General features: G+C 35.0%; 3 protein-coding genes across 13 annotated transcripts in view; all 3 read left to right on the forward strand.

The window, feature by feature from the left end:
- The first annotated feature begins 1616 nt into the window (after positions 1 to 1616).
- Positions 1617 to 9150, forward strand: LOC132300553 (chaperone protein ClpB1-like). 11 transcript variants are annotated; one of them, XM_059797755.1, is made up of 16 exons: positions 1617 to 1961; positions 2795 to 2871; positions 2983 to 3041; positions 4156 to 4316; positions 4434 to 4709; positions 4833 to 5182; positions 5273 to 5409; positions 5533 to 5878; positions 5968 to 6283; positions 6452 to 6655; positions 7075 to 7491; positions 7611 to 7981; positions 8085 to 8160; positions 8282 to 8361; positions 8477 to 8667; positions 8776 to 9150. In XM_059797755.1, the coding sequence occupies exons 9-15, from the start codon at positions 6152 to 6154 to the stop codon at positions 8499 to 8501; spliced, it is 1305 nt and encodes a 434-aa protein (XP_059653738.1). In that variant the 5' UTR covers positions 1617 to 1961; positions 2795 to 2871; positions 2983 to 3041; positions 4156 to 4316; positions 4434 to 4709; positions 4833 to 5182; positions 5273 to 5409; positions 5533 to 5878; positions 5968 to 6151; the 3' UTR covers positions 8502 to 8667; positions 8776 to 9150. The 11 variants fall into 11 exon arrangements, with proteins under 11 accessions (XP_059653738.1, XP_059653745.1, XP_059653687.1 ...); XM_059797762.1 differs by having other exon boundaries at positions 8480 to 8667; XM_059797704.1 differs by having other exon boundaries at positions 4156 to 4166; positions 4212 to 4316; positions 8085 to 8361.
- A 10722-nt stretch (positions 9151 to 19872) lies between these two features.
- Positions 19873 to 20775, forward strand: LOC132300647 (polyubiquitin). Its single transcript, XM_059797827.1, has 2 exons — positions 19873 to 19997; positions 20087 to 20775. Exon 2 carries the CDS (start codon positions 20087 to 20089, stop codon positions 20549 to 20551), a length of 465 nt encoding a protein of 154 aa, XP_059653810.1. The 5' UTR covers positions 19873 to 19997; the 3' UTR covers positions 20552 to 20775.
- LOC132300617 (polyubiquitin 4) overlaps positions 19938 to 24867 on the forward strand; it is a 32115-nt gene continuing 27185 nt past the window's right edge. The window contains exon 1 of the mRNA XM_059797799.1: positions 19938 to 19997. The gene's annotated coding sequence lies outside the window, so the exon portion shown is untranslated. The remainder of the gene's footprint in view (positions 19998 to 24867) is intronic.

Here is a 24867-nt window from a genome sequence, read left to right on the forward strand (position 1 = left end):
ATGACTTGGTGAAAAGACCAATGTGACCTTACTTTGTCATTTGAAATTTACATTCTAATGCTTCTCAGCCCTAAGCCTTTTCCTATTGCGGTGGGCCTTTGTAGGGGTGCATCTTGGCTATTCATTGTTTGGGTTTGCCCATGTTCCCTTTGTTGGACTTGTTTTGGACAGAAGGCCTTTAAATGTACATTTCTTATTATCTTTTCAATTTTCAAATACACACACACACACACACACACACATATTTAAGAAAAAAAAAAAGGATTTCAAAGGACAATAAAAAAAGAAGAAGCAATTTTTTGGTTTTTTTTTCCCTCAACAAAACCGAAGTAAAGAGTTGTAAACACAGTGTTTGGATGACATAAACAATGCCTTAAAGTTTTTTTTGTTTTTGTTTTTGTTTTTTTTTTTTTTTTTTTTTTAACACTTTTTCTGCACAAATACTGCAATTACAGCCATTAAGACCTTGTTTGGCTGACAGTGCCTTCATATATATATATATATATATATATATATTTTCTTAAAAAGATGATTTTTTGTTTAAAATATATATATATATATATATATATATATATATATATATATATATATATATTTTCTTAAAAGAAAAAAAAAACTGTCTTTGTTTTCATCTCCATAATGGATATTGTATTTTATTTGACTTTCATAAAAAATTATGTATATTAAACACTTAGAGCACATGTGATAGCTAAATTTTAGAGAGTCCAAAATGTTAACATGGCTATTGAAAATATTGATGTGGCTCTTGAAAATGCTGACGGGTAAATATCTCGATTGTCAAATTTTAGATATGCCATTAGAATTTCTCGGGGTGTTAAGATCCTCTTTGTTGAATAACAACAGAAAGAAAAGTAGGGTCTTCACAAGAGAGTAATTGGTACTTGTTATTAGCTTTATAGCTCAACTTCTTGAGAAATTTTTAGATTGTCCCGGACAAGGACGGAGTTGTTCACAAGCCTGTGGGGGCAATTGCCCACATTGAAATTTGTTTTTAAGTAATATACCTTGTTAATTTACATTTTTTTATATATACCTACAAAATTACACTATTGCCCTCACTAAAATTATTAAAAATTTATATTATTGGCTCTCTCACATAATTTTTTGGCTCCGTTCCTAATCCTGGACCATTTTAGAAAGCTAGTGTCATGCATATATTTCTTTTTGAATACATGATTTTTATGGTTCCCATCCAAACTTTGACTAGTCACAGTGAATGTTGAGCTGTATCAAATTTTGACGGGAAGTCACAACTTAGGTATTTTCTTATTTTTAGGGTTAGCATTGTGTCTTAACATTAGCAAGAACAAGAACAAGAATGTAAGCAAGGGCGGATGTAGGATTGGCTTTAGGCCCCCCGAAAAAAAAAAAAAAAAAAATTATTATTATTATTATTATTAATAGTATTAGCTTACCCAATCGAGTTCAAGTTAACTTAGCTACCATGTTAAAATAAATGCCCAAGTCAAATAAGCCCAGTGCCAACCTTGACCCAATGCGAATTAGGCGGTCGCCTAGGGCTAAAAATTTATGGGGCCTCCAAATTTATAGGCCCGTGGATGATGGGACACCAGAAAAATAAATAAATTGTAGGGCAAATCATTTCAGCCTCCCCAATCGCCTCCATCTCTATTTTCGTTCTCAACTCTGAACTCCCTTTCTCTCTCTGCAACTGCAAACTACAAAATCTACAAGAATCAGAAGTTCAAAACCAATATACTTCAGTATATCTATCTGTCTGCAAGAATCAAAAGTTCAAAACCTATTACCTATATCAAAACCCATATCGGCATATCATTTCAGATTTTTCAAAAAATCAAAACCCATATCTTGTAGTTTCCATCGCCCGTTGTTCCAGTTCGGGTTCGCCGTTCGCAAGCTTCAGCCGCTGTCTCTCAACTCTCAAGCTTGCCCGCCTCCCTCTCTGCAACTGCTAACTTGTATGTATGGGTTTTGTTTTAATTTTTTTTCTTTCTAAATCAACTAATCGAGCTATGTAATTCTTGTTTTGCAAACTAAATCCTATTTGGTGAAATTTTTTATGATCTTATATATATATATATATATATATATATATATATATTATACAATATAAAGTAACAAAATTTGCATTGCATTGCATTTTGAGGTAATCACCGTAATCTACATTTTATTTCAGCAAAAGAAAATTTTTTTATTTTTTATTTCTATAACTGCTATGTCTTTTTTTTTTTTTTTTTCCTTTTGTCAATTATGTCTACAAGAAAATTTGAATATGGGCATGAAAAAAGAAAAAAGAAAAAATCTGAATTGGATTAGAAATTGCAGAGATTGAATCTGAAACAATTTTTATCAACATGCCAAGCCTTTTGAAGATGGAAATCTTTTCAGAACTTAAAAAAAAAAAAATCATAACAAGAACTTTGACAAGCTGAAGTGGTTAATATAGGGTAAAGCTCTAAAGTTACTTCTTGAAAATTAAAATACTTACAAAAAGCATGCTTTTGAGTGAATTCCACAGTGTTGGAAGGGGCTTGCCATGAGCTACCTCACACTCTGCTTCCACTAGTAGATTCTCAAATAGGATTAGTAACTTGGTCAAAAGAAGAGATAGGGTACTGAGTGGTGAATTGTTCAGAAATAAATTGGTAATTTTATTTTATTTTATTTTATTTTTATTATTATTAATTACTCAAATAGGTTTTTCTATGCCTTAATCAGTTAATTGTACATTGTTAATTAGCTAAAATTGAATTAAACAACAGTTGATTTTGGTTGATATATTTTGATTTAGCCCACAGCATTGAGAAATCCTGGATCCGCTCTTGAAGGTAAAGGGTCAAGAAAGAAACATGCCTCCTCAGTCACCAGGTAACAAACTCCTACTCTCTCTCCTACTGATTTCTTCTTGTTTATGTTTCTATATTACACACACACATATATAACTTTTAAAATTTTCTCTCTTTTGTCCTAATAATATAGGTTGCTTTTCTGAAAGAAGGGAGTTGATGGGAATGGGTGGGTTTGGGCAAAAAATATAGGTATGTTTTTTTTTGAGATATTATCATACTTGTTTGACTAGATGCTCTATTTTGTACATTAAGGTTGTGACTTTAATTATTAATTGCTTTTTCTCATTCATTCTAAAATATTTATGTTCACTCCCGGCATTTATTTCTTTCTACTCTTCTTCTTCTATCTTCTCTACATCCACTCATATTTATATGTTAGTGGTGACAAATTACATTAAATTTAGCCAAAAGACTCTTTTCCTGTCAGATTTAACTCTGAAAAATGTCTATGAACACATGATTTTCATATTGAAGGATGCTTTTAAAAAATGTTCAAGCTTTATGCTTACTTGTGTGTCTTGAGACAGAGACTGTGATTGTTTACTCCTAAGCTATTTTTGCACACAATTGCAGTGTTAGTTTTTGTAGATTAGGAACAAGTGTCAGAGAATAATCAATGGAATTTTTTTTTTATTTTTTTATTTTTTTCCCTCGTTAAAAATTGTTGTACACTTTTACGGACAATGAATTGGTTTCCATTAAGATAGCATAGTATAGTCTTCATGGTTTTTCTCGTTTAATTTTGATATATTTGTTCACTTTTTCTTTAGATTCAATAAATACCTCATCATTTCTATATATTTTTTGTACTATTATTTAGTAATTCCCTTTCGTTTTTCTTTTCTTTTCTTTTTGTCATCAATTCAAAATTAATGTTAAATTACAAATCACTTGTTAATGAATTTTCAAATATTTGACGGTCCAAAACCCTACTCTGCTCCTTCGTCTCCTTCACAACCAGCTGTTACTCTCAAAAACCCCCACTCACCATTTCATTCTCTCTGGCTCAAAGAAATGGTGAATCGTGTCCCTTGTTGACCGCCTTAATATACTCTACTGAAAAGGTTCATCGTCTTTGGTTAGCGTTCCTCCAACTTTGTTTGGGGTAAAATCACCATGAACTTTTGTGATTTTTTTTCCTTGTTTTAATCTATATATGTACATACAAAATTGCTCCTATTGATTCACGATTCTTGATTTTCATATATTACATATATATTTGAAATACGCAAAATTGCTTGTGTAAAGTTAGTCCTTGAAATTTTATGGTAATTGCTTGTTTATGTATAAATATTTGTTTTAGGTTTATAAACGGTAGATATGGAGCCATGGATGATTAAAATTCTGAGGTACAATGAGGTAGACTACAAGGATATATTGGAGATCGCTTATTGAAATGGAGGAGATGAAATGGAGGAGATCGAGAGAGAGAAGGATCCTGCTAGCAAGTTATGGTTTCCTTATGTAAGTACTGTTTTTCTTCTCCTAACCATGCAAAGATTTCATACATAGAACTAATATAAACATAACATATATATTTAGTCAATGTTGGTTTGGTTTTTATTAATTTTTTGGCTTCAGGTCAAAAATGATTTGGAAAATTATATAAACAAGTGGGATATGTTTATGAGAAAGTGCAAACAGAGCCCAAGAGATAAAGCAATAGAAATGTTGGAAGAAGCGCGCCACAAGTTGGTTTCATGTTTACAGGAGGTGGAAGGTACTGCAAATGGGATGGAATCAACCAAACTCTTTCAGGTGGCTCAATATCTGGGTACCCTTGTAGACAGGCTCATGCTAACGATTCACGAAAAATTTAAGCAAAACCTGACTGTTACTGAAAGTCTAATTGCAGAGGTATGTATCATTTTGCATTCTTCACTTTTTATTGAACTTGTGATGTTTGTTGTCTTATTCTAAATATGAAGTCTGGCGCTTTGATAACATATTTCAACTATTCAATGACGGACATTGATGCAGGTAGCAAGTCCTTTGATTGGGATTCCTGCTTCTTGGCTCCTCCAATTTTCATTTTCAGAGCTGTCAGAGCTGCCACTTCAGGGTCTCAAAACAAGACTGGCTAAAGGGATGATTGGACAAGAACATGTTCCATTTGTTATTAGCAATGCATTGTCAAGGTTTAGAGTTGATTCTCGCCCAATGGTATCATTTCTATTTTTAAATGGCCTTTTTTCGGGATGGACAGAGTTTGCCAAATCTCTTGCCGAGCAATATTTTGACGACAGTGAAAAGTTGATAGCATACGACTTGTCAGAATACTCCGACTCACAATCTGCCTCACGTCTTATTGGTATTCCCTCCAGTCCCAGGTTATAATCTATCTGAATGGTCTCTTTCGATTGTTCTCCTTATTCTATATGAGGGGCTAATTTTTTTTTGTTTTATGTTTGATTTTCCAGTTCTTGTTATCGTGAAGGACTGCAAATGGGATGGAATCAACCAAACTCTTTCAGGTGGCTCAATATCTGGGTACCCTTGTAGACAGGCTCATGCTAATGATTCACAAAAAATTTAAGCAAAAAGTCTAATTGCAGAGGTATGTATCATTTTGCATTCTTCACTTTTTATTGAACTTGTGATGTTTGTTGTCTTATTCTAAATATGAAGTCTGGCGCTTTGATAACATATTTCAACTATTCAATGACTGACATTGATGCAGGTAGCAAGTCCTTTGATTGGGATTCCTGCTTCTTTGCTCCTCCAATTTTCATTTTCAGAGCTGTCAGAGCTGCCACTTCAGGGTCTCAAAACAAGACTGGCTAAAGGGATGATTGGACAAGAACATGTTCCATTTGTTATTAGCAATGCATTGTCAAGGTTTAGAGTTGATTCTCGCCCAATGGTATCATTTCTATTTTTAAATGGCCTTTTTTCGGGATGGACAGAGTTTGCCAAATCTCTTGCCGAGCAATATTTTGACGACAGTGAAAAGTTGATAGCATACGACTTGTCAGAATACTCCGACTCGTAATCTGCCGTCTTATTGGTATTCCCTCCAGTCCCAGGTTATAATCTGTCTGAATGGTCTCTTTCGATTGTTCTCCTTATTCTATATAAGGGGCTAATTTTTTTTTTTTTTGGTTTGATTTTCCAGTTCCTGTTATCGTGAAGGACTGCTCACAGAAGCTGTTAAGAGGACGCCTTGCGCCGTAGTGTTACTTGAGAATGTTGATAGGGCTCATCCTTCTGTTACTTAGGTTCTGATTGAGATCATTACCAATGACAGTGTATCAAATGGCGAAGGATGCACCACTGACTTCACCACAACAGTGATTATCATGACATCAAATGTTATGGATGGTAAAATCCAAGGGTGGAAATGCAAATGTGCAGAGACAATCAAATTCCCGTTATCTACTGATCCAATGCAACAAGACCATCAATGCTTCTATCTTGATCATCTGAGGGAGGTAAGTTGTTGTAAATAACACATCTACTGGTTTGAATAAGCACACAAGGGGTGTTGGTTTTTTTGAGTGTTCTTTAATTATGTGTTAGTTCAAATTTTTTTTTTTAAGCATTAGGTTTTTAACCAAACGATTACAGTGCCTGATATATTTGTTCTCTGTAATTCACAGGCGAGAAAACATTTCAGACAGTTCAGAGAACTGGATGATGTGATTCTTTTTAAGAACTTTTCTTTTGAACACTATATGGCTGATACCAGTCTCCAGATGAGGGAAATAGCCAGCTCCATGAGGACCCTGACTGGGAAAAGGCTGATTTTATACCCATCTGACGCAGCACTCCGTCATATTTTGGGCAAGTCAAAACAGCATCGAGTAAGTTTCCATTTTCTTGTTTAATTAGATAAAATAGAACAGAGAACAGGCTGAAGTATAGTTTCTAAATTTGCTTTGTAAAATTTGTTTTAATCTAAATCCATACCTGTGTGTATATATATATATATATATATATATATATATATATATTTTCTCAATTCTGAACTTTCTCCATTCAGACAAAGTAGGCTGGAAAAATAATCAATGATAATACATGAACGACTTAGGTTTTAAGGAAATACTTGTTTGTGTTATTTCTTTTAATTTCAGCTGTTCTGCTGATTAACAGCACTATAAACTGTTGAGTACAAGTGAATAATATGAGGGCTAGAGACACCTTAATTATTCTTGATATGCGCTTTCTTTTAAGGTGTTTGAAGTCTATGGACTTGTATTAATTGCTTCTCTTATTCTCTTAGATGTGTGGATGTGCTATGCGGGATTGGCTAGAAAAGAATTTGGTCCCTTTGTTATTTGATATGCTTGCTAACAATGAGATAGATGATATGTCCACGGTTTACATTGATTCGCTGGTGGGACAACATGCGTTGTCTTATGGATCGGAGAAACGTGGCTATCAAGCGGAAAATCTGTTTATGAAGCTGTTTAAAGAATCTTTAAGGGGATTAAGAGCTATGTATTTGAAAGAGAGAGAACGAGTCAACAAGATCTACTTGTTAAGAAAAAATTTGTTTGAACTGATGAATTTACTATATTCAGAGGATAGGATAGATTTGGACTGTGTTGCAGAGGTTACTCGAGCGCTGGTTAGGACATTAGATGCTCTCATAGAAAACACAATTGAAGTCAACCTTATGGCCCTTGAGCAGAAAATGGTACTTATAACTGTTTTCATTAAGACCTGGTCTTTCCTTTTGATTAAAATCACATGAATTATTCATTGGATTCATGTGTATTCTACTTTTCATTCTTCTTTTTCAATGTCTTCTTGTAGGTGCGTTTGAACTCCTTAAATGAGGAAGTTGAGCCTAAGCTGAGAGAAAGGCTTTGCAAGAGTTCTAAGAATGGAATGCAGGGACTTCTGATGAGATTGAGAAGGGTGGTTCGACAAAATCAGGCAAGTGATGTTGTAGTAGAGGCACTATTGAAATCTATTGATGCACAGCATGATCTGCCACATCGACCTGCTATGTTTTTCCTATTCTTGGGTCTCACGGAGGCTGGTGAAGCAGATCTAGTAGACTGTCTAGCCGAGCATCTTGTCGCTGATGATGGGATGAAACTGCTTATTAAAATTGACTTGTCTGAATACAGAGAACCAGACTCACTTTGCCGGTTCTTAAATGGGCCGTTGGAACTTCCAGAGTAAGATTTCTTGTTATCTCATTTGGTTATTTGAAATGTTTAAATTACAGCTTAATTCTATTGTTACCACATGACTGATCACTTTTGTGGTATTCTGGTATAGTGGCCATGAGCAACTTGGTTTGTCACTCCTAAGGGCTGTCAGAACAAGGCCACACAACATCCTTTTCTTTTTTGAGGTAGAAAAGGCCCACATGTCCATTTCCAGTGCTTTACTTTCGATCCTTGATAATGGTAATTTTAGCATCAATGGAGGAGATACAGTAGACTTCAGAAACACTATTGTCATTTTTGCCTCAGGTCTGGGAAACAAGGCAATTCTTACGCGACTTGTTAGGCATCCTGATCAAGGTAGTGTTTGGGATGGCGCCGTGGAAGAGGTAAATAAATTGAAACAGCAAAGTAGTGGTCCTGATTGTGGCAAGACTTGGATATTACTTTATCATGCTGCTTTGTCATTTTTAATACTCTCTCCTGTGTGTTTGATTCATTTAGCAGGAAAAAGAGGCTTCAGGTTTGAGTTGCTGAATCGCATGGATGAGATAGTTTGTTTTGAGCCTTTAGCTTGTGAGAAACTGAGGAAAGTTGTGAGGGTGTCAATGTGGGCTGGTCCTCATCTGGAAAGCAGATGTCCTCTTACGTTTTCGTGGGCATTTTTCCATTTGTTCAATACGGCTAATGATCCAGTAAGTATCCACTTGGATGCCGACTTATGGATCTATTGTTCCTTTTGCACGTAATATAATTGTGTGATTAGCTCTCTTTAATATGTTGCATAATTTCTTCTTCCGTAGGTGTATAAAAAATATCCGTCATACATCGATGAAATAGTGTCTCTTTTTCAAAAGGGTGTTGTCAATGAACGTGGAAGCAGAGGAATTGGTGCCAAGTAACTGGAAGTTAAATGTGTATATCCAATGAACTTTCACTATACCATTCTTCCAACCCTGAGCTTTGTTTGTCTTTTTACTTTTTCACTTCCTCTCTCAGCCATGGAACGTGGATGTATGTTGGATATCATGCGGGTGGAAAGCTAATTGTGTTATCATGCTTGAAATGGTTTTTATAACATGTTGTGGGCAATATAGAATTGATAAATGCGAATTCCAAGTGTCATATATATGATGAAACCCATGTCTTTTATGAAATGGATAAATTACACTTGTGTATGAGCTTTGTATAATTGTGGTAGGAGTTGATGGATTGCTTGTCTTATATAATTTATTATATTATGTATAGAGTGGGTCACATGCCTTAAGTGACTTTTATGAGCTATCAATGATGTGTTCTTGCTTTATGTGATTTCCTTATACCATGTTATTTCCTTTGCCCACATTGTGTTTGTCGAAACGTTCGAGAAGTATTCTTGAATTGTTGTTGAAGTGAATGATGATGGTAGGTGTTGACCTAAATTTGAATTGAAATGAATGCATGCCAATTAGTACCATAAAAAAGAGCATATGAGGGGTGTTTAAATGCACTTATTATTAAGTGCACTTGTGAACTGCTATAAAATGTGGTAATTACGGTATTGTGCTACTTTGTGGGAATTACTTGTGGTTTTCGGGATTGTCTCGGGCAAAAGTGAGTGGGAACGGAGTTCTCAGGGTTGGAAATCCCCACACTTGGCCAAGCAGGTTAGTAGTCCGGGAGCCACAACTTGTATACGGGCGTGTGTGAAAGTTTGAGAAATCCCGGTTGTTTGATTTCAGATACCATTTCTTGATAAGATGTTGAATTTGATGCTTGAATTACAGTTTGTGGAAATTGTTGATACCACTTTATTTGTTGGTTATTGATGAAATGGAGTAGTTATAACTTGATATTGCTTATCTTACTTAAATGCTAGATATTGCATATCCTACTTATATTTTGTTCTCATGGCCTGTGAAGCTAATGAGGTTGTGATGCTTAAATTTGTGACGAGGGGTGTGTGTTATATATATTAGGCATTCTTAATGATCATGAGGATTGTGCCCCCGATTGGACACTGCTTGGATTTAGTTTAATTCATTGAACCAAGCATAAGCTGCTATATAATTTTGGTGCCTTTCATTTATCATTCATTGGGCTGTTAGGACAGAATAAAAAGGGGGATTTAAAGGGGGCTGATTTGGAGCATGTATGAGGGTAATAAAGGGGCTGTTTGGGGCAGCTCATGAGGGATCACTTTAGGGGCTATTTGGGCAGTACCCATGGGACTTCAAATGGTTATTTGAGGCTGCGCTGACGGCACTTCCTTAAGGGCTGTTTGGGTGTTTAAGAGCTTAAATAGGGTGTTCAAGGGTGCGTTTGGGAGCTGAATTTATTTTCCTTTCCTTCTTTTGTCAATTACTTTTGATGATAAATCGAACTTGTTTTAACAAAATATATTTGCACGTTACAATAGGGCTGTTTTGAACGAACTCGTCAACCAAACCAAACTTGTTTTTCTTGTCCTTTCTTTTGCCATTTCTTGTCTCTCCCATGTTAATGTTTGATGGGTCAATGGTAAGTTATGTTCGAACCTCCTTACTGTTCATCAAATTTCCTGGGAAAAGGATGATTTGAGGAATAGGTAATGTTACGCTTGTGGGTGTTCCGTTTCCGCATCGAGACATTGGCAGTATTTAGTATTTAATAAGTTGGGTGTTCCGTTTCCCGAGACTCTATTTAATAAGTTGGTGACAATTAAATATTTTTTCGAATAAGAACATTTGTGAGTTTAAAAGGGTTTCTTATGCTATCCATTAAAGTGTAGTTGCATGGGATTGAAAAGGTGTTTGTTTTTGTTTTTAAATGAAAAATATTTAGAAATTAGGAAAATGCCTTACACTTTTATGATAGTAAAGGTTTTTGCTTTTGTTTTTGTTTTTTTTTAAATAAATGATGTTTCAAAATGCTTAGACTTTTATATATAGATTTAGATATATATAGATATAGATATGACTTGCTTTTTGCTTCTGTGGTTGACGGTGTGGCGGAGGGTGTCGGGGAAGGTTTGACAGTGTCATGGTGGGAGGAGTCGGTGACGATGTAGAAGTGACCGGCTTTGCTGCCCAACGATGGAATTTCTCTGTTGTTTATGTTCCTTCTCCAATTTTCTCATCATCTTTTACCCGTTTTGTTTATTTTGCACACTTTGTGTCTCGAGTGTGCTATAATTTTTGTAAGAGAAAAGAAATATATTGTTGATTTTTCCTTTGCCACTCGTGAATAATAAAAGGAAAGGAATCCAGATCCTCCTCATGTAGCTCAATAAATGCAAAAAAAAGAAAAAAATCCTAGTTTTTATTTTTTTATTTTGGATATCCAAAACTCCGTCTCGATTAATTCCCGATAATCCAGAAAGACGCCTTCTCACCCCGGACCGGGTAAGTCATCGAGTATAACAGCAGAGGCGAGGTCCCAAGTAATTATAATCCCAAGTAATTATAAGCTTCTAGTGAACATCCAAGCCTATACCCTGTGCTAAGAGAAAAAAAAAAAAAAAAAAGTTTAGTTATTCCATAAACTAACAATGCAATGTAGTTGACAAGCCATGTGAAATAATTATATTAGTGATGTAAATTATTACACAAGTAATGTAACAACACACAGGTTCTAACGTAAGATTAGGGCTGCAACTTGGGGGCGGGCTAACCTAGCCCAACCCAAGCCTAACCCAGAAATTTTGAAATTGGGGTTTATATTAACAAATCGGGTTCATATTCGGGTTGGGTTTTGTCAAAACCCAGACATATTCGGATTGGACTCGAGCTCAACCTGAACCCAACCCGAAACCCGGAAAAAAAAAAAAAAAAAAAATTTCTCACTCTTCTTTCTCTCTCTCTCTGCCCATACAGCTGCACAGAGAGGGGGGCAAGCTTGAGAGTTGAGAGACAGTGGCTGAAGCTTGCGATGGAAAGAGAGAGAGAGAGATTTGAAGCTTGCAATGGAAAGAGAGAGCGACAGCGGCTGAAGCTTGCGCTGGAAAGAGAGAGAGAGAGACAATGGCTGAAGCTTGCGAACCCGAACTGGAATAGCGGGTGATGGAAACTGAAAGATCTGGGTTTTGATTTTTTGAACAATCTGAAATGATATGCCGATCTGGGTTTTGATTTTTTTGAACAATCTAAAATGATATGCCGATATGGGTTTTGAACTTTTGATTCTTGCAGACAGAATAGATAAAACTGAAATATATGGGTTTTGAACTTCTGATTCTTGTAGATTTTGTAGTTTGCAGTTGGGGAGAGAGGGGGGTTGGGGGGTAGTTCAGAGAGAATAAAGATGGAGGCGATAGGGAAGGCTGAAATGATTTACCCTAAAAATATTTTGTTTTGTTTTTTTTATTTTTTTTTTTATAATAATATAATCAAATATTTTATATATATATATATATATATATATATATAAAGTTATTGTGCGCTTCCCCATTGGCATCGTAGATTTTCACGCGTTTGGCTTTTAGGGTTTTGATCAGTTCTATGGATTTTGATGGAGATGGTAGGTTGTTTCCCAACTGGCCATAGTTTACTCTGAGCTTGTTTGAGATCTCTGCACCTGCAAATAAAAAAAAAAAAAAAAAAAAATTAGTTATACAAATACATACATATATCTATATATACACACATGTGTATAAAAGATGAGCAAAACCCAGATCAGCAATTTTTGGGACTGAGCTGGGCTGGGCCAGCCCAAGTTGCAGCCCTATATAAGATGGATGGAATCCGAGTAGAAAAGAAAAGATGAGTAAATGCCCGGAAAGGGTCCTCAATTTCTCTGGTAAGAGAGCCAAGAGGAGGGTTACTGATCGAGTAAGAAGTTTGGTCATTGCTATATTTTTCTAAATTAAAAATCAAAGCACCTCCTACTTCTGTCATGGAGTGTATTTTAGGCAATAGGCATGTGAGTCTTGCAATATCACGGGTCAAATGTTCATTTTGAGCTTGTTTTTGTTAGTTTGTTCTGAAACCAAAATCTAAGTACTTTTTTTGAATGGTAAATGTATCTAATATATATATATATATATTCGGCTAATTAAGTGGTATAATTTCTATAGATATTCATGGCTCCAGCAACATTATTATCTTTGGATTCGATAAAGCCTAGTCGTGTGTTGTGTTCCATTGATGATTTACTTCATATTATTATTATTAATTTTTATGTATTTTTTTTTTGGAAAGTTAAGCAACTGATATTGATGATAAAATAATTAAAAAGTTTGAGGCTAAAGCCCAAGTACAAAAGAAAATTAAGTACAGGCCCAATGGGCAACAAGGTCACAAGCCCGACCAAGTTCAAAAGTGTCTCCCATTAACTGTCAAAAGCCAAAGTAACCGATAATAGAGAGAACTAAGCCAATTTCGCTGACTAATTGTAGCCGGATTGAAGGCTAACTTGAATGATCTGGAGGACGAGGGGGTGGTCTGCAATATGATGAAGGTAGATTCCATTCAGAGAGGATTAACCTCGAGGCCGCGCAATCCTTTAGAAATCCAAGTCTGAGAATTGAAGTAATGGAGGAGATAATTCTGGCAAACAGAATTCTTTGCGAGCATTTACCTTTCTTGAAAATTCTGTTGTTACGCTCTTCCAAGTATGATAAACTATTAAAGTGAAACAGATTTTTCGCACCAAGTTTTGAGGAGAGTTGGTCTTCCACATGAAGCTTATTAGCTGAACCAAATTGCTCCAGTTTGTGATTACTGTTGAAAAGTGGCATTTGTCTTTGAGGAATATCCAAATTGGAGAGACAAAAGAGCAGTTGAAGAACAAATGGTCATGTGATTCCAATGCAGTAGAGCATAGTGGACATATGTTTTGGTATTTGGTCATGGATTTGTTGTCAAGTGTTGACAGTCTAGATTGAACTGCCATCCATAGGTTGAATTTCATACGAGGTATGATTGGGGAACTCTATACCAGATTGAACAGTGGTATGCTTGAAGCTGTAGTACCCAGTAGGTGATGCGATCCAGACCTTCTTGTCAGTGATAGTTGGACATGGAGGCTGTAAGTGCAGTAGCTCTGGGATAGTAGTTGTAAGTGGCTGTGGGAAAGACCAGTGGGAGCTGCTATCAAAGAAAGTGTCAAGAGTGGAGTTTTCATTGATGCTAGCTGTAGTGAGGACTGAAGGAAGGAATCTAGTGCAAAATGGACCTCCTGGAGCCCAATTATCCCACCAAAAAGAGGTACTAGCTCCATTACCCACCTTGTGTTTGATTACCAACCTAGTTGGATGCCTAAGTTGCAGTAACTTTCTCCAGCTCCATGAACAAGAGTGTGGATATTTAAGTGTCCAAATGTTTTTGGATTTGATTAGATGTGTGTTACACCATCTAATTCAGATTCTATCCATGTTTCCACATTATAGGTCCCAAATGTGTCTCATTATACCTGTTTTGTTTGCTTGCTCTAAGTTTGGGATACCCAAACCTCCAAACTTTTTAGGTTTGCAAACCTTGTGCCAAGCAACTTTGGAGCTGGTTGCTTTCATCTTTACCCCAGACCATAGGAAGGATCTAAAAATTCCATTGAGCTCATTTATAACATTTTGGAAGTATGAAGATGCTGCTCCAATAGATTTGAGTTGAAACTAAGACTGCCTTGATCAATTGTAGTCTGCCAGCATAGGATAGTGACCTTGATGTCCAGTGGGAGATTCTTTGAGTGATTTTGTTGATGAGCTGGCTGCAATGTGAGGCTTTCAAACATGTTGTGATCGGTGGAACTCCAAGGTATTTTACTGGGAGGTCAGCTTGCCCAATGCTAAGTAGAGAGGTGATAGCTTCCTGAGTGTGATCCTCAACTCCAGAGAGAAAAACTGAGCTTTTACTCAGGTTTATCTCAAGGCCAGACATACAACTGAAGTGATCCAAGACACATTTAAGAAATGAGACTGAAGCTAAGTCCCCATGACAAAACAAGAACAGGTCATCAGCATAGGATAAGTGAGTAATCTTTGGATCTTTGCACCTCCAATGATACCTGAAAGTGTGAACTCTATCCACAAAATTTTTTATGATGGAAGAGAGGGCATCCATTGCAATTACAAAAAGGAAGGGTGAGAGGGGATCCCCTTGCCTTAACCCTCTTTTCCCTTTGAAATACCCCTTGAACTTTCCATTAAGAGCAAAAGTGAAGGATGGTGAAGTCACACATGCTTGAATGAGGGAGATGAATTTATCAGGAAAAGTGATGTAGTTTGAGACAGTTGAGGATGAAATCCCATTTGATAGAGTCAAAGGCTTTCTTCAAGTCAATTTTAATGGCACACCTTACTGTTTTGGATTGCTTGTGGTACCCCCTTAGAAGCTCATGAGTGAGTAGTATGGGATTAGTGATTTTCCTGCTATGGATGAAAGCTAATTGAGATGAATCAATGATCTCAGGTAAGGTATGTTGCAGCTTTATTGCAAGTAACTTGGCAATGTACTTATAAATGGTGTTAACACAAGAAATTGGCCTATAGTCATGCATAGAGGTTAGGTTTTGGCATTTTGGCACCAAACAAATGTAAGTGTGGTTGGTCTCCCCCAACAGTTTCCCATTTCTAAAAAACTCAGCAATGGCAAGAGTAACTGATCTTCCAACAATACTCTAGGCTTTGTGGAAAAAGAGTTCATTGTAGCCATCAGGACCTGGTGCTTTGTTTTTGTTTAGGTTTAGTATACAATTTTGTATCTCCATGTGGGTTGGGGATCATCTAAGTATTGGTGTAGGTGTGTTGGAATTTGAGCTGTGATGAATGGGTAGAGGTCATTGATATGGTGTGTGATTTGAGGTGTAGTTCCCAATAAGTTTTGGAAATGTGCAACAACTTCAAGCTTGATCTCCTCTTTATCATAGAGAGTGAGGCCTGAGGCAGATGTAAGTGAGATTACTTTGTTTCTATTGGCCCATGAATAGACTGATTTGTGGAAGAAGCTTGAATTGCAGTCCCCAAACTTTAACCAGGACATTCTTGATTTTTGTCTGAGTGTGTCTTCTTGAATGTTGCCAAGTCACAGGAGCTCAGTACTAATTGTTTTCTCTAACTGTCTAAGGCTTTGGTCATCTGGTGTGTTGTCTAGGTCCATTTGACATGCATTTAGTTCCATCCTCACAACTTGCAATTTTGAGTCAATTTCTGAAAATTCCTTCTTGCAGTTTGATCTCAGCTCCTGCTTCAAAAGCTTCAGTTTTTGGACCACCTAGAACATAGCTGTACCCTTAATGAATTTAGACCAGACATTATGTACTATAGAGTGGAAGTTTTTGTGTGGACCAGGCATTGAAGAATCTGAAATGAACTTGTCTTCTTGGGGTGCTAAGGTCCTGATTTACTAGGATTAGGCTGTGGTCTGAGATGTTTGGGGGTAGAAAGGTGCATTCAGATAGGGGGAATGTTTAAGTCCATGTAGGGTTTACCAAAGCTCGATCAAGTTTCTTGGAAATGCAGGCATTTCCCATGCTCTTGTTGGTCCAAGAATACAAAATTCCATTGAACATCAGGTCTTCTAGCTCTGTTTATTGCAGATAGTCATTGAAGTTTGTCATTGCATTGCTCCATCTCATTGAACCACCATGGTTTTCCCTAATGTTTGGTATAACATTGAAGTCACCCATTAAGTGCCATGGTGTGTTTGCGAATAATTGTGCATGATTGATTGGATCATCCCAAAGAAGCTGCCTATCAGTAGCAATATTAGCAACATAAACAAATGATGTGAACAAATCAACGTTTTGCCCAATAACTGAGATTGAGCAATGAATAGCCTGTGATGTGGTAGTGATGACAGTAAATTTGATAGTATTGGGGTTCCATAACACCCAAATTTTGCCTAAGTTAGACGTGTAGTTATGTACCAAGCTCCACCACATATAACCTAGTTATCATTGTATAACTCTTATCATAGTTATACAATTATAAAATGTTTCAAAAATTTATAAGAGTATCAATTTTTGAATTTTAATTTTAATCCAAAAATACTCTTAGAAGCCCACTACCAAAAAAAAAAAAAAAAATTAAATATGTTAATACTTAAAAAAGAAAAAGAAAAATATAATATCTATTGAAATTGAGGATATATTCGTTGTTTAATTAATGTCACATCATATTCAAGACACACACCTTGAATTTTATTCAAAATGTATAACATTGCTCTAACCTAAATATATATCCAGGAATTTAATTACATTGAACAATGCATATGATGTGAGCACTACTTAATGCAATATATATATATATACACACTGTGTGTTTTACTAGCAGTTTTAAGAGACTTGTGCTTAAAATTAATCAAAATTTGTCATCTTGAAACCTAAATCCAATTTTTATGAGGTTATTATGGGTACAAACTTTATGAAAAGCCTTAATTAACATGCTCCGCACTTTGAACTTCGTTGTTAGCGTCTTCTGGATTCTGGAAGTCTCATTATTCTAAAAAAACTTCAAAGTTTGCCTAATAAAGTCAACTGTGTGTGTTTTTGTGTGTCAGTGAGAGAGAGACACACACACACACGGAGAGTTCCAAAGTAATAAGACATCACTTATAAAAAATCAACTTTTGGAGACACTTTGGTTTAAGCTCAAACATTCCCACCAGAGTAGGAAATAAATCATCAATTTAATAAATTATGATGTAATATACTCCACTAATTTTAACCCAAAGAAAAAATAGAAAACAAAGAGCTGTGTGACTGTGTCTAGAATCTAATGTACTAATTGACATACATATACTGTATAAAAAAATACATACGAAAATATACATATGACAGTCTATTGTTTAAGCTACCAATGTGGACGTAGATGAGAGTCTATTATATGATTAAATGTCTATGACTTAGGCTTCTAAGTTTGGAGTTTTTTTACTTGACAACTCCAAACTCTTGTAGAGTGGAGTCCATCACGAGTGATAATGTCTCACAATTCCCATGTCATGAGTATTGCGATGGTTGCCTATCGCAACAAATAGCCGTGTTTCTAATAATATCATAACAACAACGTCGTTGTTGTTATGAAGAGACTCACTCTCTCTCGTTGTGCTTTATGATAGAACGAGATTTGAACTTGGGTCTTTGGTCACAAGCATCACATGCTCCTATTACACCACATCCTGTGGGTGTTAATTTTGAAATGGGTAGAAAAGAAACAAAAATGACAAAAAATCCAATGGTCCACTGCTGGCTGAGTTGGCAAATTGGTTAAAGGAGTATTTACCATATTATGTCTTATACATGTAATTTATACATCTTCTTTATATACCGTATTATTGCATCTTTCTAAAATTGTATTTGGGTTTTAATTTTCAATTTCCCACAAAAGAAAAGTTGACTTTCTCCCAAAACTCTACTATATATATACTGAGTCTGAAATATCAAATAGGAAATCCCCCTCTGAAATTTGAAATATCCAAACTCAACCTCATCCAAGATCATTAGTACCGATTCAGACAAGGCAACTAAGGGAGTTTCTTACATATAAACATAAAAAGAGTTTCTTATCCATAAACATAAAGATTTTTAAGAAGAAGAAGTGTCAGATTATCCGGTGAAGAAGATGAACTGAGGACGTACAAATAAGCAAAATGATCTCCCAGTCTATTTCTCTTTTAAAACAAACAAAAGGAGATCTAATAAAAAAAATCACCATATATTCCAGCAAGAAGCTCAAATTTCCCATAAGGAGAGATTCTCCCAAATAAAATTTATTCTAATTTTATTCATTATGATATATCAAAGTTTATCTTATATGGCGGCAATTCGGTGGTAATTATTGGTAATAAAAAAATTTGAAGGTTGGGTTCTTCACCTACTTTTTCTAACAGCATACAGTACAAAAGTTGGACAGATCAATTTATTATGTTCACAACTTATTTAAACATGTATAGTGTATGAATTGCATATTGCAATAACATATTTTTCTAACACGTTAAAAAAATTAACTTGCATAACTCAATTTCACAATTCCTAAATTAATAATAAGAATCACAAATACTTTCAACATATATGTAGGAAGATTTGCATATTCCATTATCTATTTTTTATAACTGCATACAATACAAAAGTTGGAGAGATCAAATTATTATTATCATAATTTTTTTAAACATGTATCATGTATGAATTACATATAACATCAACATATATTCTTAATCCGTTAAAAAAATTATCTTTCACAACTCAATTTCACAATTCCGAACCCTAAAATCTATATAATTAGTCCATTATTTCAAAACCTTAAAATTTCAAATAAATTTATATTTAGATGCTGAACTGTAGCCACACATAATCAATGTTTAAGTTTTATAATTTTTACAGAAAAAGGTAAAGTTAATGAAATAAAATATTTTTTGTATATAATATATTGTTATACTTATAATGTATAAGTATATGTTATATGGGGTATTAGTATATGTGGTAAAAAAAAATAATATATTAGTAAATTTGCTGACTAAGTTGCTGACTGGGCTACTCTTGGATCCTTATCGGACAAAGTCCGTGAGAGGCACACTAAAACAGATTTTTGTCCAGAACACACCTAGTCAATTTCAGGCCATTCAAATTCAAATTGGAAATCAACAACAAATTTCCAGCCATTGAAAATTCAAATGGTCAATTTTTAAATTGAAAATCAACAACAAATTAGTAAGATTTAAATGTATTTTGATTTTAAATTTTTTTTCTTTTTCCTCCTATATTTTGATTTTAATTTTATTTCCTTTCCTAATTATTTCCTTATAAACACTATGGCAAAGGGAAAAGGGAAAAGGGAAAAGGAAAAAGAGAAATATGGTTTTTTCCTAACTAAATTTGTTCCTTTTTAAAATAAAACTTGGTTTCTCGCGAGCTCAACCAAAAGAATAGTCCAGATAATTCTAGGTCCTATAGACTCACCGTCCCTATTGACCGCTTATTTCTCCTTATTTCCGGATATGCCCCTCTCTCATTCCTACTCGAAGTCTATAAATACAAATCGCTGATACATTGCTTTTCATCCTTCGAATTGTTCTCTCATTCAATTCGATAACTTTCTCTCTCTTCTTCAAAAGCAAACTTCTTTCTTTTCTTCAAGGTAGAGATCAGTTCTTGTTACAAGTTTTTGTTACAGATCTGTTGTATAATCGATTTATTTAGTTTATTTTTTATTTTTTATAATTCCAGATGCAGATCTTTGTCAAAACCCTAACCGGCAAGACCATCACTCTCGAGGTCGAAAGCTCTGACACAATCGACAACGTGAAAGCTAAGATTCAAGACAAGGAAGGAATTCCTCCGGACCAACAGAGATTGATCTTCGCCGGCAAACAGCTCGAGGACGGCCGAACTCTCGCCGATTACAACATCCAGAAGGAGTCGACTCTCCATCTCGTTCTCAGGCTTCGCGGAGGTATGCAGATCTTCGTCAAAACCCTAACTGGCAAGACCATCACGCTCGAGGTCGAAAGCTCCGACACGATCGATAACGTGAAAGCCAAGATCCAAGACAAGGAGGGTATTCCGCCAGATCAGCAGAGATTGATCTTTGCTGGTAAGCAGCTCGAGGATGGGCGCACTCTTGCTGATTACAACATACAGAAGGAGTCGACCCTTCACCTTGTCCTTCGTCTCCGTGGTGGTGATTTCTGAAATCCCTGCATTTTAGTTTATTAGGTTGTTGTGGTAGTTGGCTTGTGAAGACACTCTTTAATGAGTAGATAGTTTCTAAATGTTCTATTGTTTCGTCTTACTGCTCTTGGGTTCTAATGTTGACTTTGTCGAATTGAATATGATTTCAGTATATATACATCTTCTTGCCATATGACTCTATATGTGATTTGGTTTCTATTATTATTATTATTATTTTAATTTTATTTTGGTTTTGTTAGTGATCCAAATTTGGAATATTTTTGGAGGATATTTGAAGATTTAATATATGTGAAATGTGACATGATGTTGAAGGAGGTAATTGTTGAAGATTTATATTTACGAGACCATAACAGTGTTTCGGTGATGATATTCAACTATTGTTTTCAACCCTTTTCATATTTTGGGTTTGACAGTTTCAAATAGGGAGAAAGAATGATTCAAATTCAACATACCATATGTTGCTGGTACCTTTGAACTTTCTACCCCATATCTGATATCTGTGCTAACTTTAGGGGCTCTTTCTTTTTCTGTTCATTATGGGTCTGTATTGTTGGTTAATTATAGGTTGGCAACATTTATCTTTTGATTTGATTTGATTTTGAGCTGCTTTCAGTGTAGATATCACGAACCTAGGTTCCAATAGATGATTTTAATCTATAAATCTCGAGGGTTTTGTCAGAGTTTGAAGATTAATTTTAGCATGGATGAACCTGAACTGAATTCTTTTAGTTATGTTTGAAATTCAGAGTCTATTGATTCGTATAATGGGTAAAATTTGAACAGCCTCTCTGTTAAAATGGTGCCAAAAGAAGGTTAAGGATAGATTTTCATGTTGTCTGCCTCATACCCTGACCTGATATCAAATGGTAAGACATTGACTTCTCATTATCAATTCTATCACTGTAGGCATTTTCAGTTAGCAATATGGGTTTTAGCTATAATGGACCTGATAAACAATTGGTCAGCTGTTGGTTAATAGATTGCAGTGCTGATATTTTGTGAAACACAAACCAACTTTCTGAATTCTACAATTATCATAAATTTTAGGGAGGTTATGGAGAAATTACTAAATTTTCCCTGGTCTCAGTTTGTAGTCTGCCGCTGGCTGGCTAAACTACAACGTTTTCCTTGAGTGGAAGCACGAGAGCCTCAAAAATAAGTCCCAATTTTTACTTTATATATTATCATTTTAATTTGTTAAATATTTTTTATGAATTTTTTTAATACTCTAAAAATTTAAAAATAATAAGATAATTATTTACAAATGTTTAATTTGTAGGATTATTATGCTGAATTTCTTGTGTTTGTACCTTGTATACTTTATTTGATGAAATACGCGTTATAGATGAATTGATATGTTCTAAGTTCTTCTTATAATAAGATTATCTCCAAGAAAAATTCTCTCCTAGCATCTACAATTCTCTCCTAGCATTTACAAGTTTTAATCCTACTACTACTAAGACGCCACGTCAACTACTTCTTTGACCCACTAAATATATTAAAAAGTTACTGTATTTACTTAAAATATCTAACTATGTTAAATAACAGGTTACCTACATTAAAAAAACTTTTTTTTCTCTTTTTCGTCTCTTCCTTCTCTCTCCTATATATATATATATACACATGGCTAGATATATATATATGTATATCTACAGATTATATACTATTCAATTCTCTTCTTTACTGTTGAATTGCTTTTTTATTTTTTATTTTTGTCAATTCCAATTAAATTGATTATGATCCTTCTACTTGTATTTATATCCGATTTAGGAAATTTAATTATAGTTCTCTAATAATATATATTTAAGAGTTTGAACAGTTTTGTTGATTGCCATCACCAAGCATTGGAATTATTAATTGATTCGAAGGCTTCAAGCTTAAACAGTTTTGTTAATTGAAGGTTTGAGAGACAGAGAGTTGTCAATGGCGGATCAAGAAAAGGAGCAAAGTGGGTCTGTTCTAGTCATGTATACATATATATGTGTGTGTGTTATATATAGAAGAGAGAAGGAAGAAACGAGAGAGAGAGAGAGAGAGAGAGAGTTTTTTTTTTAATGTGGGTAAACATGTAATTTAACATAGTTAGATGTTTTAAGTAAATGCAGTAACTTTCAATATATTTAGTGAGTCAAAGAAGTAATTGACGTGACGCCTTAGTGGTCGTAGGATTAATACCCCTAGATGTTAGGAAAGAATTTTTCTTGAAAAGGATCCGTTCCCGCGGGTGGAAAGCTAATTGTGTTGTCATGTTATTGACAATATGGAATTGATAAATGCGAATTCCATGTGTCATATGTGATGAAACCCATGTCTTTTTTGAAATTGATAAATTGCCATTGACTATGAGCTTTGTTTAGGTGTGGGAGGTTACAGTTGATGTATTACTTGTCTTATAAGTTTAATACATTATGTATAGAGGGGGTTTACAAGCCTGAAGTGACTTTTATGCGCTATCAAGGATGTGTTCTTGCTTCATGTGATTTCCTTATACAATGCTATATCCTTTGCTCACATACTGTGTGTCAAAATGCTTGAGAAGTATTCTTGAATTGTTGAAATGTATGATGATGATGGGTGTGGGCCTAAATGCATGCTATTTAATATCATAATAAAAAGAGCATGTGATAGGTGTTTAAATACATTTATTATTAAGTGCACTTGTGAGGTGCTATAAAATGTGGTAATTACGATATGTGCTACTCTGTGAGAATTACTTGTGGATTTTGGGATTGCCTCGGGTAAAACTAAGTGGGAACAGAGTTCTCGGGGTTGGAAAACATGACACTTGGCCTAGCGAATTTGGGCGAGAAATCCTATAACGACCCGACTCGAGGGTCCGAATTGCTAACCGGATCCTTACCTGAACCCGAGGTCAACTAAAGACATTACCGTCCTTTCCTATGTTAATACTTAATATACGTGTCATCCCAAAGTTTATAAATAAAATAAAATAAATGAATAACAATAATAAAATGAGACCATGGTTACAAAGTATATCAAACAGTCTACTAACCTATCAAAACATGTGGAGGAGTGTCGTACGCCACTTCCTTCTCGTATCCTGAAAACTTCTCGTATCCTGAAAAATGTTAAAATAATGGGGTGAGCTAAATGCTCAGTAGGAAGTGTCTAAAATACACTTCTTATGACTCCGTGAATCCACATAAGGAATAGAGTACAAGTACATGGGATCACGTCTCGGGGAAAACAAGTAAAACAACGATAATATCAACAAATATAAACGCAAGTCGTCTAACCACCAAATGTACAATGTATGCCAATGAAATGCCTTGTCATGCCATGTCGCTCCCCATTTTCGAAACAATACCGTTTCAACTTTTAAACCGTTAGTGCAATCCGACCTAAGGCACCTCCAAGGCGTCACGAATGGAGAGTTGACTAACTATCCAAGACCACAAGGCACTTCTAAGGCGTCGCATCCGGCCTAGTTAGCTCAACCATACTCCCTTCTAGACTACACTAACAACACGGACTGCTAGACGCCTCCTAGGCGTCCGGTTTTCACAAACATTTTTCAAAAAAAACTTTTCCCAAAAACAATTTCATTTGTTTTTAAAACAAGCTTTTCCATTTATTTTCCCAATAGTAATGCATGAATTATGCAAATCCTTCAATGCTATGACAATATAGAAATTTCATACACATCATTCAAACATGTTTAAAACATAAATTTCCGTACAATATCATATTATCATATTTCTAAATCATGGCATTTTACATACTTTCAATTTGCAAGTCCAATAACTTAAATACGTAAGGCATAAAATAAAGTCATTTATTTTCATAATTACAACATCACTTTTCATAGCAATTTAAAATCATATGACATATAATTACATCAACACTAAGCATATTTCTTCACCACAAGAATTTAATCATATTTATAAGCTCACTTAACACATAGCATGCCTTTATCACCTTAAATACCAACAACCATAACAAACATAATCAAGATAATTACAATTAAGCATGCTTAGAGTCAAATTAAAGGAAAATTTTCCAAGAAATCTAAGAAATTGTGGATTAGAGCACCCCTACCTTAAATTGATGAAAAGCCCAAATTTTTTCCAAATCCAAGCCCTAGAATTTCGAAACCATAAGGTGTACCAAAAGAGGAATTGCTCCGATCAAATTGAAGATCACGATGCGCTCTTTAATTTGCCGCAAATGGTACTTTAAAACTCCAAAAGATGAAGAAGAGATCAAAGTTTGAATCTTTGATGAGAAAAATAAAAGAAAAAAAAATCAAGAAATGAGGGAGAGAGAAAATGGAGACCAAACTTGGTCTCTAAACC

This window comes from Cornus florida, unplaced genomic scaffold (assembly GCF_030987335.1).
Source record: "Cornus florida cultivar Cherokee Brave unplaced genomic scaffold, ASM3098733v1 CherokeeBrave_3.0.0_Hap2_Chr01, whole genome shotgun sequence".
In the NCBI taxonomy this organism is placed as follows: Eukaryota; Viridiplantae; Streptophyta; class Magnoliopsida; order Cornales; family Cornaceae; genus Cornus; species Cornus florida.